At 46.4% G+C, this 20718-nt stretch overlaps 1 protein-coding gene across 1 annotated transcript in view; it reads left to right on the forward strand.

The window, feature by feature from the left end:
* The window catches only part of LOC142576843 (nose resistant to fluoxetine protein 6-like), a 74450-nt gene that overhangs the window by 15159 nt on the left and 38573 nt on the right, over positions 1-20718 (forward strand). The window contains exons 3-4 of the mRNA XM_075687053.1: positions 15045-15167; positions 20113-20233. Coding sequence (XP_075543168.1) covers positions 15045-15167; positions 20113-20233 — 244 coding nt within the window. The remainder of the gene's footprint in view (positions 1-15044; positions 15168-20112; positions 20234-20718) is intronic.

A 20718-nucleotide genomic window follows, 5' to 3' on the forward strand; every position in this document is an offset into this window, starting at 1 on the left:
TCTTTTACCAGAATTCAAGCCCTAAATAGAAATTTGCGCTTCTAATAGTCACTAGAATTTACCTTTCTCTCCCGAATCCAGCAAAATTTATTAAAATCGACCCAGGGGTTATCTCAGAAAATCGTTTCGGCGTTTTACATTTATGTGAATAGGCCACGTCGGAATTGGGCCCGAGTTAAAGCATACTCTTAACGACTTCGTTGTAAAAAAAGTAATAAAAGAATAAAAGAAAAAAAAATCGCCTCAGCCGTCAATATCGCCGCCTCAGATTTTGTCATGATGGCACCGCCACCATCGGCACGGCTTCCTGAGCAGCTACCAAGCTGTTCCCTTTCGTTATCTTCCTTCGCTCGGCGGCAGTGCACTGTCTTGATGCCGACGACACGCTAAATCTGCACCATCATTCCGTCATGCATCGCTTCTGCGACCAAGCAAGCTTTCGGCGGCACACGTTCACTGCCGTATTGACACTAAAACTTTAAAATGCTTGCCTTCGAGAAAGCAGCGTGAATAAAAATGGAACGCAACTATGTGACCATGGGGAACATGTTCACGGGGCCATACTATTGATGACAGCACCACAAAAGGCTAGATGTGTTCAGGTTGACTTTACAGGTTTGGAAGGAAAGACTGACGGGCTAGTTGCTTCATTATCACATTAAGAACAGCACTTAATGTTAGCGCAGTTTGTGTGTGGTTCCCCCTGTGTGTGTCCCGTCGTGAAGTGCTGTTCTTTCTTTGACTTCACAGATGTTCTTTTTCTGCGTCAGTTACGTCTTCCAAGAGTGTTTACTTGGAAAATTTTTGTTCGCATTGCTCTTACAGAAGCATATTTAGTCGAAATTTGTTCGTTTGGCTGCTTAATCTCGAGGACGGGCTCCAAACTGCTCATTTTCTTTAACCACGTAAAAACCCTTACTGAAAATTTAATTACGTAGCTTTGTTAATTACGCAAACAACTTCTCAACTTACTCCGCATCTAGAGGTTACCAATCTGAACACTTGAATGATAAAATGATGTTAACATTGTTTGCATCGTTCGAATGGTTTTGTTTTGTGCAGTTAAAAGCAGCCGGCATATTGATAGTGCTGTAGACTTCTTATAAAGTAAGTGTGAAAGTTTGGACAGGTTATCTTGGCACAAATCAACTTCATGAGCTTAAGCACATGACCCAACCTTGCACGTCTGTCTTTACAACCGATTCTCATACATTATAGAAGAAGCACCTCAGCGCTACGGTACATCCCACAAGGTGTGCGAGAACATTGTGCGCGCTCCCGACTAGGTTTCTGAGCGTTGGTGGCATCAGACTCGGTTTCCTGGCATCATAAGGAATAAAACAGCTTCCTGGAGGAAAGCATTGGGTACATTTTCAGCACTTTGTAACATATGGATCAGCACGGATATGTACGTTAGAACGAAAAGTACTGAAATATTAAGGTGATGGTTTCGCTGCATGTATTTTGGCTGTCTAATGTTAATATCTAAAGAAAAAATGCTTTGATTTTGTGACAAATAATGCTGACATGAAATATGAGCTCCGACACAGTACCCGTGTTGGAACTGGCCCCTGGAATACAGGGCTACATTAAACCACGATATGCTGGTTTGATAAATACCAGTAATTGTAAAGTGGTTCGCTCTTGAATTTCCTGTATGTCAATCGGCGCCGCTGTGCAGTGTTGTGGGCCCTTTTTATACCACCAGCACTATGTTTCAGCTAATATTGAAAGCAACTGTATTCCTTCTTTTAAGGGGGGGGGGGGTTTAGCGTCTAACCACAGTTCCAATGTTATCAGTTAGCTCAAGATGCGCCTGCATGTGTTTCTAATATCCAGTATGTTGGCACGGATTCAATAGGGAAAGAGCGCTATCTTATCAGATTGCGCGCGTGAAGCGAATACTGGCGTACATTCTCCATCACATTTGCCGACCCGAGATTGCGCTGCGATGTACGAGCATTCCAATCTGACGAACCGACGCCTTGATCCGTAGATCGGAATCAGAGGAAGCACTTTGCGCGCAGCCATCGGTATCTTTGAGTGTTATTTTCTTTTCCAGCGCAAGCTCATCTTATAATGAGTAACATTCGTGACTGACTCTTTTGGAAGTGTTTTGTTCTTCACATCACTACAACGTGAGAGTATAGAGGTGCTCCATCTTCATTGAGAGAATACTAGGAAATGGACTAGGCCTTTTCTTGCGTATGCGTTTACACATTACCCACACCAATTTATTTTCCATAACTTACGTTTTAATTTAGGAGGCTGTAAAGCACAGCAACCTTTTACTAACAGGACGTTTTGTTAACAAAGAAAATTTAAATGCTTATTAGTCGGCTTTCACTTCATGGTAAAGAATTCCAATAAAGATCTACTTACGATAATTAAAAGCCTATCTGTTTGACAGCGTTTCATCTGAGTTCCCCTTTGCAAGGTAATACAGACTTGCAGATTGTTCGTATTGGGCACCCTCGACATATGTCCAACCGACAAAGAAAGGGTCATTCCGAATGTTTCATTTCAGGAAGGCGTGTTACCCTCCTGTCTTTCATTCCCGTTCGCAAACACGCATAAGACGAAAGTGCTGCGTGAAGAGCGTCGTTAGTCCAAGCCAACTAGCTACCGTAACTCACCTCGCCTATATCGCTGTCATTTAGGCTTAGATAAGAAATATTATTATTTTAAACCGACGCATCACGAATCCAAAAAGAGCTGCGCGCGACCAGCCCAGCTAGGTTTCTTTCATTTCGTACATCGTCGTAGCGGCTAATAGTAGCTCACGAAGCAGAGCACTGAGTGTGGATATGGCAGAGAAGGTGTTCTATATAATGTCTCGTCACCCACCGAAAATTGCCCGCCGTGCTACTGGCCTTTCCTAGAAAATTGTATATGTGACGCCCAGCCATTTGGAACACAGCAACTTTGTTTTGCGATGGGAGAGTCCAGGTGAGAGACGGGGTGGTTATGGAGATAAAGACACGCTATTTTCTGCAGTAACCTAGGCATGCATGAATGAATGCCTTTATTTATTGAGAAAAAGGAGGAGCAAGACTCAGTGGAAGCACGTCTCAGCAGACTGGGAAAGAAGCGGGGGACAAAGAGGAAAAGCTGGGGCCTGGGTGGCAGGCGAAGTCGCAGCTTAGAGGCGAGAGAATATAAGCAAGAGTTGGCGAAACCAGTTGAATTCCAGTGTAGATGTGTGATGTGCCGAGTAAATGATTGGAGTCACCGCCCAGCATCCGTCCTTCGCGGCAGTATAAGCTCCCACTGTTCTTGGTAACAAACCTTTACTGAAAACCAACCTTCGCAATTACTTATTCATCAGCCATGCCTAGCCACGTATTCCTTAGTGGCAGGGTCTGTGGATTACATCTACGCTGTCCCGACAAGTTACGACCATAACGTGGCACTTGCGGTTACGGATGCCATACTCGTGACTCTTACTATACTACTACTATACTGCGCGAATACTATAAACATGGGTTTACTGCACAAGTTAGTGAACAGACATTTTAGAACCGCGTTTTTCGCCTTACATACGCCCAACGCAAGCACCATTGTAGCATGTCACGGTGTGAGTCCCTTCAAGACAGAGACGCGAACGCAAACATAAGAACGTGTTAGAAGACAGGGTCTTGGGCCTCGTGCCAAACATATCCAAGCCAACAATATGTTAACAATCATGCCGTCGTTTCTATGCAAAGAGGTTGTGTATTTAAACTTCTGGAGTGACAGTCCAATCCGCCACCTACGGGAGCGCGTGAAGCCGCCGGGGGCCACATGGTTAGAGGAAAAGGAGTGCGGCCACAGTACGTGGCGGCGGTATACGCGCGACGCAACCTGTGCTTGCGGTTCTGCGATGAAAAAATAAAGTTAAACCCCTTTAGGAAGTATATCAGTCTGCCATTTGGTGTCGCAGTTGTCAAAAATAAAATGTCATGGTAGTGGCTGCCTAGTGTGCTGTGTACAATATTGTTACGAGGAGTTGCGAAGAAATGGTTTTATTTACAGGAGAATTGGACGATGATGGTAGCGTGATCGTAGTGCAGCCCGGCCTCTCTAACTCCTCGTTTTCTTCGTCCTCTCTTTCTTCTCTTCCTGTCCGTGCCTTTCGTATCTGTTAAATTTCCCCGCAAGCAGACGAAGCCCGTGGGGCGAGTCAGGAAGTACAAGCAGGGTAGAAAGGCTTCAGGCGAGCAATATGAGTCAGCTGAGTTCTGCTTGATCGCCGACCATTGAACAGGAGGCGAGCTATGACGTAAGTGAGTTCGCTCAGGCGGTCCACAACTACAAATGGGCCTGAATATTGTGACAAGAACTTTTGGTACAATCCACGCTTGCGTTGCGGTGTCCAAAGGAGGAATAAGTCACCTTTTTGCAGCGATACTTGTACGTGACGGTCGTCGTATCGCTCTTTCGAATGACTTTGCGAGGCTAGAGTACGAAGACGAGCTATTCGACGCGCTTCTTCAGCGAGACACAAAGTCTTCGATACAGAATCATCACTGTGCAGAACGAAGGGTAGGAAAGTGTCCAGAGGGCTTCGCAGTAACCTTGCATACAGGAGGCAAAATGGGCTATAATTCGTGGTTTCGTGCTTCGCAGTGTTGTATGCATAAGTGATGAAGGGCAGCACGTCGTCCCAGTTCTTATGATTGGAGGAGACGTACATAGCAAGCTTGTTAGTCAGCGTTCTGTTTGTCCTTTCAACGAGGCCATTGGTCTGTGGATGATATGGCATGGAATGACGGAACTGTGAAGTGCACAAACGAAGTAACTCTTCAATGGCATCAGCCGTGAACTGGCGACCACGGTGACCACGATCGCTGATGATGACACGTGGTGGGCCATGACGAAGGACCACGGAACGGAGAAGGAAGGCCGCCACGCAAGCAGCGGTGGAAGACGGTATGGCTGCAGTTTCTGCATACCGTGTAAGATGGTCTACGCAGACAATTATCCAGCGGTTCCTGTTGTTAGATGGCGGGAATGGACCCAGAAGGTCAATGCCTACTTGCTCAAACGGCGTACTGGGCGGTGTCAATGGCCGAAGGGGACCCGGGGCTGCGGTGGTCGGTCGCTTGTGACGTTGGCACGTTTCACAACTAGCGACATAGCGACATAGCGCTTGGTTGCTTCGTACATCTTGGGCCAGTAAAAGCGCTCCTGCGTGCGGTGCAGCGTTCGTACGAAGCCGAAATGGCCGGTTGTCACATCGTCATGCATGGCGCGTAGAACCTCGGAGCGGAGACTCTCGGGGACAAGAAGCAGAAAACGCGCTCCATGACCGGAGTAATTAGTTTTGTACAGCAATTTATCACGGACAGTAAAGCGACCGCTGCCTTTAGAAGTACGGGCGGCGACAAAAAGCGGATCAAGGGTAACATCATCCCGTTGTTCTCGCTGAAAGTCTGCCGCGTCAGGGAACGTAGGAGTAACAGCAGCGAGACAGTCGTCAAAATTCTCAGCATCGCAGTCGGTAGTCGCAAGAGGAATCCGAGAGAAGCAGTCTGCGTCAGCGTGACGACGGCCACTCTTGTACCCACAGAGTCGTATTCCTGGAGGCGCAGCGCCTAACGTGCGAGGCGACCTGAGGGATCACGCAAACCGACCAGCCAGCATAAAGAATGATGGTCGTTGATAATCTTGAATGGTCTACCGTAAAGATAACATCGAAACTTTTGTACGGCGAAAACGGCTGCCAGGCATTCCTGTTCCGTGACCGTATAATTGCGTTCAGGTTTGCTCAGACAACGGCTGACATATGCGACAACCTGTTCTGCACCACTGTGACGTTGTACAAGCACCGCTCCTATCCCGATTCTCCTCGCATCAGTGTGAACTTCAGTCGGGCAAGATGGATCGAAGTGACGCAAGAGGAGTGCTGACGTTAGTATAAACTTCGGTTGAGAGAATGATGCGTCACACTCTGGCGTCCAATTGAAGGATGCATTTTGTCGCAAAATACTTGTCAACGGGTAAACGATGTCGGCAAACCGGGGAAGAAAACGACGAAAATACGAACATAGGCCAATGAATGAGCGGAGTTCTCGTGTTGACTGCGGTGGCTTGAAGGAGCTCACTGCTTCAATCTTACCAGGATCGGGTCTGACGCCATCCTTGTCGACTAAGTGTCCCAGGACCAGTGTTTGACGTTCGTCGAACCGACACTTTTTTGAGTTTAGGACCAGTCCAGCTTTCTCAATGCAGTCGAGAACGAGGCTGAGGCGTTCGTTACGTTCTTCAAACGTGCGGCCAAAGATTACAACATCATCGAGGTAACACATGCATATCTCCCACTTTAGACCGCGTAGTACTGTGTCCATGAATCTTTCAAAGGTGGCAGGAGCATTGCAAAGGCCAAAAGGCATAACATTAAATTCGAATAGGCCATCTGGAGTCACGAAAGCGATCTTTTCCTTGTCGGCAGGGTCCATAGGTATTTGCCAGTACCCCAATCGCAAATCAAGTGTTGAGAAGTAAGAAGCAGCGTGTAAGCAATCACTGACGTCATCGATTCGCGGTAGTGGATAGACATCCTTCTTCGTCACTGCGTTTAGATGTCTGTAATCCACGCATAATCTCCAGGAGCCATCTTTTTTTCGGACCAGGATTACTGGGGCTGCCCATGGACTAGATTACTCTTGAACGACACTTTTGTTCACCATCTCCTTGTCTTGCTCGCCAATAACTTTGCGCTCGGACGATGACACTCGGTAGGGCTTCTGGCGGATGGGGTGTGCTGAGCCAGTATCTATTCTGTGCCGAGCGCAGGACGCGGTATGACGGTAAATGAAGGGGTGCATCTCCATGCGTGAAATCAAATTCGGCCTCATGCCTGGCAAGGACTTGTACCAGTGCTTGCCGTTCCGATGTACCGAGAGCCTTGCTGATCATGCCAAGCATTAGCTCTTCAGAATGGCGATTATCGCAAGGAAAGTAAGCTGTAGAAACGTCCGTAGTTAGTGCCGCTATTGAAGTACATGCGGCTTCATCGAAAAGAGCGATTTTCATACCGCGAGGAAGGACAACCGGCGTGGCGGAAGAGTTCAGCGCCCACAATGTGGCGACTCCTTTCGTCATTCACACGACAGAGCAGGGCACAAGTATATTTTTTAGCACCGTTTATGCGGAGAGGCCTAACTACAAGGTCAACACAATCAGTATCAACAGTAGTTGTAGAAACACGAACGGGCGTCAGGCACCACGATGGTACAATCACTTCATCAAGAACACTGACTGTGTCTGTGTCCTTGTCTTCACTACCCAAGCTTTGTTCAGAATGTGCTGATATAAATAACTTTTTCAATGAGATTTCGCCACAACCACAGTCCACGGAAGCGCCGCACTGTTCAAGAAAATCGATACCAAGAATAACGTCGTGCGAACAACGAGAAAGAACAAGGAATTCCGACACAAACACTTTCCCAGCCAACAAAACACTCACAGCACAAACACCAAGGGGATGAAACCACTCGCCGCCTACTCCACAAAAGGTAATACCGTCGTTCCAAGAAAACATAACTTTGTGGCCTTGCCGGTTTTTCAAAGCGAGGCTCATCACAGACACAGTCGCCCCAGTATCAACTAACGCCATGGTCGGTATTCCGTCAATCGAGACATTCACTGTGTTTTTGAACATCACAACAGGCAGAGGTATTTCTTGCAAAAACCGTCCGGCGACCACACATCCACTGGCCGCGGATGCTAGTTTCCCGGGGGCGGTCAGGAAGAACGGCGCCGAGGGGACGCAGAGCGACGGGGACGGCTATTTGGAGGCGTGAAACTCTGCTCAGATGCTGGCGAATCACTGCGTCTGGTCTCGTGTGAGAAGTGATCCCTTGGAAGCAAATCGGTCGTCCGAGGGTCATATGAAGTACGGGTTCTGGGTGGCGAGAACATCGATGGTGTCCTACGTGATTGACGGGCTTGGCGACAATACCGAACTATATGGCCTGTGGAACGACAGTTGTAGCACACGGGAGGGTCGCGGTTCACAGCGTCTACCTCGAAACGAATGGTAGACGGCTGCAGGCGGCGAGAAAGTTCGTGGTCATGTGGATAACGTGTCTCTGCTGCTTGCTGAAATCCGTTATATCTTTCATAAGTCGCGTCGTGGTAGTAGGGTCGGTGCTGTTCTTGTCGTGGCCTGACAGAAGTCGCAGGGCCTCGGGGGTAAAAACGCGGCTGCTCTTGTTGTGGCCGAGCGCCATAAGTAGGGCCTCTGTCGTAGAGACGTGACTGCTGTCGGGGCGCGAGTTCATAATCCTCAGTGCCCCTTGCCGCAGGATACGGGGAGAAGGATGCCACGTTTGGCTCAAAATCTGGTGGTAGGCGGAAGCTACGAGTGCCTGGATATGTCACTTGCGCGTGCAGGCTGAGTTCTTCCCGAACTATTTGTCGGATCGTTGATTCAAGATCAAGGGGCTGGTTGCTGTCCACGCTTGCAACTGTCGTTACATTGGCTAGCCTGCCAAACTTCGGCGTTATGCGCCTCGTCTTTAGTTGCTCGAAAGTACGACAGTGCCGAATGATGTAAGCGACGGAAGCCAGGCTGTCTTTTGCAATGAGGAAATTGTAAACATCCTCGGCAATTCCTTTTAGGATGTGCCCGACTTTGTCTTCCTCGGACATTCCAGAGTCCACCATCCTACACAGCTTTATTACTGCCTCAATGTAGGTCGTGCAGGTTTCGCCTGGTACTTGCGCACGTTGCAGTAGCGTCTGTTCTGCCCTTTTCTTTTTCGTCGCGGAGTCACCGAATCGCTCTTCGATTTCCGAAACAGGTCTTCCCCATGTTGTGAATGTTTCCTCGTGGTTGTCGAACCACACCAATGAAGTATCGGTTAGAAAGAACACGACGTTCGAAAGCTGAGAAGCGCTGTTCCACCTGTTGGCGGCACTCACCCGGTGATAATGGATGAGCCATTCCTCGACGTCTTCGTCCGATCTTCCGGCGAAGGGACGCGCATCTCTCAGTTGCAGAGCAGAACTTGGGGCAGCAGTCGGAATGGGCCGCTGTTCGTCTGCGTCGTGGGACATATTCAACTCCGGTAGATTCGGTGGGAGTCCAGCAAGGCGACGGCTCCGTCGAAGAACTTGTGGTTCAGCCTCCGTCTTCGGGTGTCGATTACGCAGCACCTTTCACCACAACTGTTACGAGGAGTTGCGAAGAAATGGTTTTATTTACAGGAGAATTGGACGATGATGGTAGCGTGATCGTAGCGCAGCCCGGCCTCTCTAACTCCTCGTTTTCTTCGTCCTCTCTTTCTTCTCTTCTTGTCCGTGCCTTTCGTGTCTGTTACAATGTGTTGCGAGAACTGAAAAACAGTCGCTTCCTGATTTCTTCATTCAGTAACCTGCCGCGTGCATCGGCATTGTGATGCCCTTTCGTCGATACGTGGTGCCGGCCCGTACTGACACAACGACATGACCCGAAATGTAGTATCCTTATGCCATTTCTTAAAAAGATCACTATTTGTGTAAATCAGCGTTTTTGGTTGAAACCAAGAAAAAAATATTCAACGGTAGGTATCATTTTTGTCCGGCATTTGAGTTCTAGCTGAAAAGAGTCGGTGAAAGCAAATTTACAATAAAGCTAAGGCGACCCACAATCTGCACACAGCCGCAAGCCTACATGCGCTCCACTGAGAATAACCTGCCAAAGTTAAGGTCATGTGTCAGCTGGCCGCTCAAGCAATCTTTACTTTTTTTTCGTTTCTGCATCCATTCTGCCTGCGTCTACGGCAAAAACGTGAAGTGGGATGGTGGTGGTGGTGGTGGTGAATTGTAGCAGCAGGCGGGTTTAGCCTGGCGAACAAGTCCGGCAATTGCTCCAGGCAGGTAGGTAAACAGAAATTGGTGGAGGCAGGTGGTAGCGTAATGGTTAGCGTGCCCATTTCCCAAATGCAAGATGGAGCATTTGGGAGATGGGCTCGAATCTCGGTGGTTTGTTTGTGAAGACAGCTTTCTGTGGTCTCTGGTGACTGCGAAGCTCAGAATGAGGCGGCATCCTGACGACAACGGTCGCCGTCAACGTAACAGAATAAGCGGGCGTGCAAGGTCACGTCTAAAGCCGAAAGCACATTCGGAGGAAATACACTATACTCTTGCCGACAAAAAAAAACGTGATGAGTAACGAGCGGTGTTGTTGAGCGAGGCTGTAGACGGATAATGTCACCATAGACAGGACAACGCTCCCATCCTGGTGCTCAGCGGAAATATACGTCGACAGTGTGTCAATTAGCGTGTAATTGATACTTCATTAAGGTCGTTGCGTGTTTGTGTTGTGTCTAGCAGGAGCTAGTAGCGTAAGAGAGGACACTGGAGAGAAGGCGGTGAGCGAAGTCCGCGAAAAGTAATTGAGGATAACCATATAGAACGTCGACGCCATGTTGAATAAAGCCTGCGACTTCAGTTGCTCAGCCGCCAGAAAGGCTTGTGTCGTAGCATACCGCTGGGCGTATTTGGTAACCACAGCGATAAACACACATTTTGCGGAAGTAAACAGAGGAAAGGGACGTAGTGAGTTGGCCGCCCTTTTCGAGCTCTGGCATAGTTTGAAAAATGAATGTGGGGAAGTATGACGCACAAAATAGTATATATCAACCCAAACGAATCAGCGTGGTCATACTTGCGCGACACGCCATGGTGGCCTGCCACCAATACATCATGAACTTGCAGTGATGAGAGTTTTCATTGCGTACTTGAGAATAAAAACGAGCACGTCAGAGACGTCCGAGGGACATTTCTAGGGTACAAGAGCACAACCCCCCTCCCCCCCCCAAAAAAAAATCACGAATTTAAGCTTACGAATATGGGCGTCGTAAGATCGAGCACTTCGGCGCTTGTTGATCTTCTTTAGGATCACGTCAGCATTACATTCAGCGTTTCTTTCTGAGAAAAAGAGTTGAAGGCGCCCGTTTATTTGCATCACAATGACAGGCGTAACCAGGCAAACATTGACAGCATTTCATTAGAGAGTGCCTGCGTACTCTGTGGAGATTACGCATGACAATGACATCAAACGCAGAAAGCTTTGCTTACATCGATTCGCACATATATAGGATTCGCATAATTTTTTCACTCATTGAATACAGTGCATTCTGCGGTGTCATTCTTCGACAAAACAGATGGTACCGATTTTCGCGTAATGAGGATTGGAACAAATTGTCTCACCTTCCGGCTGTCACCTTTCTCCTACTGCCAACATTCCTTCCCCTCCGTAGTTGCTTAGCTTTTATTGGGTTCGGCTGCTAATCACGAGGTCTCGAGATCGAATCCCAACCACGGCAGCGGTATTTCAATGGGTGTGAAATGCGAAAACCCGCGTACTTAGGGCTAGGCACACGTTAAAAAATCCCAAGTGGTCTAAATTATTCTCGAATCCTCCACTACGGTGTGCCTCCTAATGAAAGCGTGGTTTTGGCAAGTAAAACCTCATAATGTGTTATGTAACATTCGTTAAGGATGTCCTGGGCAGTAGCACAACTCTTGAGTACAATTAAGCGTCAGGAGTTGTGCGCGAGGTCTTTGAGTATGTGGATAGCCTTTATGGCGTTCGATAGCTGCTAGTCTACATTGCGGCTATATAATAAAGGCGGAACGGCAACATGGTAGAGAATGGGGAGAACACACAAATCCCGCATATATTACTGCACAATAATTTTAAATATCGTTATTGCTTCACGCACGTGGACAACCGCCATAGGAGACTACTTTGGAAACTAACTGCAAGTACTGTATATGTCGTACCCAATGGTGTACCTGGCCTGGTGGCCAGTAAATGGAGACGTAATATTGCGAACAGCTTCGGCTATAGCGTGCTAACGAACAACGACACAAACTGAAGTGACTAGTGCAAGAGTGGACAGGGAACACTAAAGACGCTACAAGGACAAGCGCCCAGTTGGATGTTTGCGCGCTTATCCTTGTCGCCTCTAGTGTCCCGTGTCCACTCTTGCGCTAGTCACTTTAGCATGGAATACCAACTAGCCCGGTCTCACAGCCTGCGACGACACAGGGACAGTTTGCTCAACTCTTGTATCGTGACTTTTGTGTTAAAGTGAAAAACCAACTTATCCATGCATATTTCTTAATGCTTAAGCACATCTAGATTTGCAGCTGCGGCGGTGGCCCATGTTTGCGCATTGCAATGTCGCTAGTGAAATAATTTTGTGCACCTTAACGAATTCGATAGTGGAAAATCAAAATCCGTCCACGACGGCGTCTCTAGTAGGCGCTGTGCGATGTTCGGACGTTAACAATGTATGCCGACTGAAGAAAGGCTGCCCCGAAGTACTTCTGACGATTAGGCTAGCTTCTTTACTCCGTAGAATGAAAAAAAGAAAAGGAACAGAAAAAAAAAAGAAGAAAAAAGAACCGCATCAAAAGCCCAGAATCAACCATTGCTCGTCGCGACTAAACGCTCTTAGGATGACGAGTAATTTCTAGGCGACGAGCGAATACGCTTGATCAAGAACACTGATAACACCGGCGGGACAAGCATTGTGGCGAAGTTCAATGCGCAGGGATAGCTTTTATTTTTTTTTTATTTTGTTTGGTTGACGTCATCACGCGTCACCGCGGGAAGTTTGAAAAGCTTAAGGTTAGTACGCCACGTGGTGGCACTCACGCGAACTAAACCCTCATGTCCAGAAAAGCTGGATACGACTCGCGATAGATTTCTTTTCCTTCAGAGATGGGCGTCGCAAGAAATTTTCCGGGGACGTAGAAAGAAAACGTTTTAAGGACACATTTTGATAATAGTGCAATGCCGGGCCTATCCACGGCGGAGGTGCAGTTCGCCATTAGGGGCCCACAAACAAAGCGTCGCTGGTCATCCTTCACAGAGTGGAGGGGCACTCGGATCTTTTTTTTTTTCATATGCTGCAGCATGAAAAGACCGACCGCGCCAAAAGGCTATAATTTGAAATAGTGTAAATATATAGCGTCTCTCAGAGCAAAACGTTACATATGAAATACGAGGGCATGTGTGACAAAAAACACGCAATATACGAGTTTCCGATGCGGAAACTGCAAAAAAACGCCGCCATTACTGCTCGCCAGAAATGATGCGCCACTCAGGATGTCAATAAGCAGCGTGGCTCCTTGGCATGAACTGCGAGATAAGGCGCTGGAAATTTCTGAGGCGGTAAGCTGGAAATTGTGTCGCATCAGCTAAACACGCGGTGCAAGCTTTGTCTGATAGTATCAACCTTTAAATAGCACCCTAAGAAAGAGCGGCACCTACTACCCCTATACTTTTGCCACGATTTCTTGAGTATTACACACACTATAACCAATTTAGTCAATGGGAAATTTGCTGAAGTTTATTTATGTATTTATTTATCTATTTATTTATTAACTTCATACAACCTTACAAAGAGGAATGGCGACTAAAAATACAAAATCAGAAAAACAGCAAATATACATATAAAAATAGAAGATACAGAGGACCAATTAATAAAGAAAAAGCTGGAACAAAAGTAAGCCTTATTTACAAAGTTAGCTGGTATTAAAAAAGTCAAATAAGTAAGGGCTGTACGATTAATACGGAAAAGTTTACAGTGACTTTAGCATACGCTGAAGAGGAAGGCGAGAGCCAGCGTGCTAACGAGGCATTTAATAAATTGCTTTGACAGTCGAATTCAAATGGGCTGTTACTTCCTATTACTTGTTTTCTCTTTACTTATTCTCTTTTTCCGTCGCCTAGACATAGCCAATGGTTGTGCGTGGTTAATGGCAGGTTAGAACTTCGTTGTAAGTCCGTGAAGACCATTAAGACACTTAGCATGCAGGTTCACTGAATGACCTTTTTTTGTTCTAGCACTTCAATCGACGAGTGTAGGTACATGAGGCTTGTGTAGATGGTGCCTTCTACTTTCTTGTAGCGCGGGCACCATGAGAGGAAGACGAAAAAGAAATTTTGTCAAACATCGTAAGACACGTGTACATTGCTTGGCAAATACGAATAAGACCGGGGAAACTACACGCAAACACTTTCGTGGCCACACTGATTATGTAGAAGGGTGTCCATTCAATGCTAACACAGATAATCGAGCTCTTTTATTCCTAAAGAAATTGATGGCTTACTGGCGCGTGCACTTGAATTTTCGTGCGATAACGCCGGACCGTTGTCGTATTTCTCGACCCATGAGCCATCTATGGCTTTGGCCTTAAAAATAAGCTGATACAGACACGAGTCTCATTCATACAATGTTACATAATTAAGACGTTCTTCAACTAGTTATGGTTTTGAATCGTAATTTCCGCAGGGAGGTGACGAGATTTGACCGGAACTGCAGAGGAACAGTCCCTAAGGCCCTATTTCGAGAACTTACAATTTATAAAGTTGATATTTCAATTTCAATCTCAATTTTTTTCACCAGATCGTACTGGATATTGTACGCAATAAAAACCACCAACTTCCAAATTCGCCTTATCATTCGCCTCTCTCACAAGGTGTGATTAAATCTGCACATGCCCACATTCTGACGCAGCAGTGGCACGAGCAACTACGCAATGACTAGATACATCTTGAAGGATCACTCATGCGCAATGTATTACATATGTGCCTCAGATAATCTTGACGAACAAGGCGTCACATAACATAATGTACATGCTCTTTGCATCAGCATTTCTTTTTTCCTATTGGGGAAGCAGGAAAGAGCCAGCAGCCACAGAAACAACAGGCTGCATCACAAGCACTCGCATTTCATGCTACGTAATGCACGCTGCAGGTGATGAGACGCTGGCAAACTGACTGGTAATGTGAGCGCCTCGCAAATGGACATCGGAAGGGTTCAATTGAAGATCGATGAATAGACAGACTATAAGCAGATCGTTAATGTTTATTACTGGCCCTTGGCGGACAAGCGAGTTTTAATTTCAGAGCCAACTAACCCGTAAGAGGCGTTTGTTCCAAAAGCCAGCAAATTCGATAATTTCTCAGGTGTTACTTATAGCCTTCCTGTTTACGTAATCTGCTAGGCAGCAGTTCAGCACTTCACCTTTTTTTCTTTTTCTTTCTTTTCTTACAGTCGCCCTAGGATTGCTGTCGCTATATTTGCACTGCTATCGCTGATAGGTTGTTCGATTGCAACGTGGCAAGTGGCCGGTAACGACATGACACCTTTCATAGTCGTGGTGACAGAGTCGCTATCGTGAGTACGAACCATTTTCTGTTTTCATTTCGCTTGTATCCCAAAGTCTTGTTTATTTGTGGGCTTAAAAGTGCAGGGGTGGCTTGTACGCACATTTAATAATGAAAATAGTAACAGATTTAAGAACGGGTTCTTAAATGTTCCACAGACAACGCCAAGTACGCACAAGAACGCGTTCTTAAATTCGTTAATAATTTCGGTATTAAATGTTCGTGCAAGCCGCCCCAAAAACTGCGCATTAGGTTGTGAGGGAATATTGAAGGGGCCCGGAATATATTTTGACCCCCAGGCACTTTAGCTATATAATGCAGCATTTTTTGAATTCCTTCTTTAATTATGTTTTGAACATCTGCTGTCGAAGCCTCACTCACATTTGTTCGTCACTCTTGAACGTTTTGCACTTATTAGTAAAAAAAATGGAAACGAAGGCTTAAGCCCACACACCTCATAGCGATTGCATCTACAATCGCAGTTGAATATACGACATGCCCCAGGTGAAGTGCACATGCCCAATGTGAAGCGTAGAGTAATGCAATTAAGGCGATTCTTAGCAGGGATTCATCGAGAACGTAAATTTTAGTCTTCTGACTGAAGTGCCAAAGGCGTGCCGCTTTGTTATTAGAAACAGCACTTGTTTAGGTTTGAGTTACGATATGTGGTAGCGAGTTCACGCGCATGCAACTATCTCAGTGTTAATCTAAACACTGTAGAGGTAATACACTGGAAAATAGAGGTGTGAAATGATCGACAGTGTTGCAGCCGGCAGCGCCTCAGACTTCAGTCGACGATTCGATCTCAGACTGGGGCCGACTGCTGTCCTGACGTTCACGAGTCACCGTCAGGACCGCAGTCGAAACATTTTTTGTTCTATTACCCTTGATTATCTCACTGGGAGTAACAGTTCTATGCAGCCAATAACTGGGGAAATGCTTCGCACCAGTGTATGTAGAAAAAGAATACGCGAAAGTCGTAGATGCCGTTCACGAAGACTTAGTAAATATCTACTGACACGTTCCATTTTCACGCACTTTGAACGGTGTGATATAATGCTGATGACGTCTGCTAACATAATACAAAAGCATTTAAACTTATACTATCGTAGTGTTCTATTCTGTAGCCAATAGAGCATAGAGAGCTTATACTTCTGAAGTGAGGTCATAGTACAAACTAATTATCATGTTATTCTCAATACACTCGTATTTAGAAGTGCCTTGAAATATTGTATGAAAATATCTGCTAAAATCTGTTGCTAACAAGTTTTTTTTATATTCCTGATCTTCTGCCATTTACACGCACTGTATTATTACGTGGAGTGTGATGGCAGAAAAATGTTCTTTTGCTCGTGAGAGAAAGAGACTGAAGCATTCTGTCTTACTTTTAATCCTGAGTATCAAGAATTACGGCACATACCTTCTTACAATGCAAGTCGATGTGAATGCGATTAGCACTGAAGCAATGTATAGCGACACGCCGTATTGCCAACGCCGACGCATGTATGCAGGCGGGCTCCTCAGTCACGCTTCCTACTGCACACGCTCCGAAAACTAGCGACGTTACTGTAAGGACGGCGCATGGCGCGGGTTCAATTCCGTCGAGTTTTAAAGAAATTTTAAAAATCATTTTTCTCATTGCAGAGCGACAAGTGCCAAGTGGCACATACCTAGCTACCAAATCAGGGCTCAAAGAGTTTCATTGAAGAGCTGCACACACCGACTGCAATGCACCCAACAACTGAAGTTGGCATCAGAGAGCTTAATTAAGCCAGTCCTCGAAGTTGGAGTCAAAAAGGCTCATTTGAGAGCGGCACATGCCCCCTGCCGCAAATTCGTTGCTGCATCCCCAGTAACCCATGTCGTCGTGAAAAAGAGTCGTTGAAGAGCGACATATAGTTACAGAGTGCCACATACTAAGTGATCCAAGTGTCTCCGGCTGTTGGTTTCGAATTCTGTTGCCTCGTAGTACAAAATGATGCCTGCGGCCTTTCTGACGGTAGTGTTGCCAGGTGGTGGGAACGGGCACGGGCAACGTGTCTAATGTGCACTCTCAACACTTCCACCGATATGTGTGTTTGTATAGGTTGGTCCCGGGCAATCAATATAGTCCCTGCTGTCGATGTGCATTTTGGCAAACCAAGACAAACCCTAAGAGCCTATTACACCTATTACACCTGCCTTCCATCAGGCTTCAACCCCAGCAACTAAGCCATCGATTCCTCCATGGTGTTTGGCGCGACCCGCAGTGCACCTCACCGTACCAGGAATCGGGAAAAAATCTGAGCTGTCATCACCTGCTCTTAAACAATTAACTGCTCCTTTTGCACGAGAGGTACGCCGAACACGTACATATTTATACTGATGGATCGGCAACTCTCCAGTGTTACTCTGGAGCCGCGGTCTTCCCAGAGAAAGCCACCACCATCAATTTCAAGACATGTCACCCAAGCACACCGATGGCTGCGGAACTTGAAGCTCTTCGCGCTGCATTTCGTCTCGTCAGCCAAAAACAACCTCGCAGATGGTCAATATTCAGTGACTCGAAGGCAGCACTGCAATCTTTGCTATCAGCCTTGTGGCGTGGACCACACGAACAACTGGTATTTGAGATTAGATAATTAATCCATGCCTTGACTGAGAAAGGACACCACGTGACATTTCAGTGGCTTCCAAGTCACTGCGGAGTCATGGGGAACGAACACGCCGATAACGCTGCTCGGTCAGCTCTTCAGGGGACGAAGAGGAACCGATACCGTTATCAAGGACAGATGCCGCTAGAAAACTTCGAATGCTCAGTCGTGACATCACGTTCTCCTTGTGGAACGTAGGAAGTTTTCGAAACAACCGACTCCACAATCTTGACTCCTCTCTACGCCTTTGCACTCCAGCTGGACTCTGCCCTCGCGAAGCTACCCTGCTTTGTCGAGTATGGCTAGGGGTGGCTTTCACCAAGTCTTTTGCTTTCCGAATCGGATGGGCCGACGACGCCTCATGTGATCACTGCGGTAACGAGGAGACTCTTCAACACCTTCTTTGTGACTGTCCTCGCTATAATTTACACAGACGATCACTACCAAACGTGATAGCGCCCTTTGACCGAAGTCTTCTCACAGAGGAACTTATTTTAAAATGCCGCCATCACAAGCCATCGCAGCAGAGGGCGACGAGGGCACTGTTGCCGTTTTTTGAGGGCGACAAAATTGGACAAGCGGCTGTAGCCTGAACAGATGTTTATAGTGCTGCAAGTACTACTGTGTTGTGCGGTGGCAGTATGCGGCAACAGTGACCGACTGTGATTGTATGTCTACGCTCCTTTCTTTCTTGATCTCTACTTTGTTACCACTTTATCTCCCCCTCCCGTCTCTCCCCAGCGTAGGGTAGCAAGCCGGATCTTCCCCTCTGGTTAACCTCCCTGCCTTTCCTCTTTCCTCTGTCTCTCTCTCTCTCTCTCTCTCTATCTCTGTTGCTTCAGCGCAGCAGCTCCGTGTGCTACCAATTCCACCATGTCTACCATTCTACCAGTCACACAGATTGGTGGGTAATCGGTTAGACACATAGCTGACAGGTCGCCCCTGAAAACTGCGTGAAGTACACAAAGAATTCGCATTGAATTATATTAACTTATAACAATATTGAGATATTGATACCTTTGATTTCCATACAGTCCGTCTGATCGTAGATAACATGATTCGAGGTGTGGGTCGTTCAACGATCCCATAGAGCCGTTGCTTTCCTGACCTGGCGCTTTATATGAAGTTAGGCGAAAACAATGTTAAAAATTATGGGGATTTTACGCGCCAAAACCACGATGTCATTATGAGGAACGCCGTAGTGGGGGAGTCAGGAAATTCGCACCACCTGGGGTTCTTTAACGTGCACCTAAATATAATTGCGCCAGTGTTGTAGTATTGCGCCCATATGGAAGTGCGGCCGCCGTGGTCGGGATTTGATCCCGCGACCTCGTGCTTAACAGCCCGACACCATAGCCACTAAGCAACCACAGCGATTACGCGAAAACAGTGTATCGGGTGCTTAAACGACCACGTCTGGGAATTCAAGTAAAATTCCCCCATTTCACCGTAACCGTGAGAACAAACATGTCGAGAGTGGTGTTGCTGTAAGAATTACAATGGCCACACCTTAACCCTTCATGAATGACAGACTTAATTTCCGCATGTGCCACTTATTTTCTAGACCAATTAATTTAAACTGATGTAATGAGTTTCATTAAAAAGATCAAATATCTAAATTCCTTCAGTGCGCGGGCACGAATACTGCGCCGTCGAAAAAAAAAGCAATTTATATTTACAGCGCCATTCTGACGTATCGCTTAATGCCGATAGTACGTTCGTGTCTGTTCCGCAGAATAATTTGTTCTAAGCAGGCTTCATGCGCATAAATCTTCTACCACTTAAATGTATTTCCAGAATGGCCAGTGTTCGGACACCCGTTACGCATGAGAGCGATATGTATGAGAACTAAGCGACCGCTGCGGTGATTGCCGATCATGGATGGCCCTGACGTAGGAGGAGCTTGATAATACCGGCCCCGAACCTCAAAGATGACATGCTCATACATACATCGTACGTGTCACCTCTGCAGTGATCATCAACTAAAGGTCTTTGTGTATTCTTGGCGCGCCGTCATTAACTCCGAGTCGTTTATAATGAGAACTGCCGGTGACTTCAACCACCTCCCTGCCCGCATCACTGCCGTCCGCGAGCTGTTCTTAAAATTCCCGTATGCATATATTGGCTCTTCCCTCTGCTTTCTGTGGAGTACTCGGAAGCTAGATAAAGTGGTGATAAGGATAAATTATCAATGAACCAATCATTTTTTAACACCTTCGTTGAAACACCTGGCATATGCAGCTCATTTATTGGAATACGTCATTCAATGCTTAAAATAATTTTTTCTGATATTTTCTTGATTTTTCCTTTCTATTCTTGCAGAACATTATTGAGGACTGGTTACCGCTACTACTACCACCCGTTCTACCATGCCGTGTGCTATTTTTCCGGGTGCATAACGTTTTACTTGGTTGCATGGTTCAGGGAAAGAAAGATACCTAAGGTGAGTTTGATATCAGATCGAGTACCGTACTTTTCCTTTGTAACGGGCAATGAATGGCGTAAAAATGTAATTGTGCTAATGCATAAATGACTCGTAGAGTTCATTTAAACATAAAATGACCTTGTGCACTAATGTGAGAGACTTCAAAGGAGTAATCCACAATCCAGCCAAAGCCAGTGTGAAAGCATCTACTTCCCTTGCCCTTTGCGATTCAAATGTTTTCTTGAAAGTCTCGCAACGTTGTTTTTTAGTAATTAGGCCTTATACGTTCGGCATTACTTAAGCTGCGTGATTTTAGTGCGCAAATAAATCAAGATATTTCTGCAGTATCACAAGTCCTTGCAGTTGGGTCATGTAGCAGATATTTGTATGACAGTGGCTGTATGTTCCCGCAGTGCTCAACCCCACATGACGGTATTTTAACAAAGGACGGTAATGAAGCGCCCAAACTGGAGGCACCACACCACAAGATATCCCTGAAATCG

The sequence above is a fragment of the Dermacentor variabilis genome, chromosome 1 (assembly GCF_050947875.1).
Source record: "Dermacentor variabilis isolate Ectoservices chromosome 1, ASM5094787v1, whole genome shotgun sequence".
NCBI classification, from domain to species: domain Eukaryota; kingdom Metazoa; phylum Arthropoda; class Arachnida; order Ixodida; family Ixodidae; genus Dermacentor; species Dermacentor variabilis.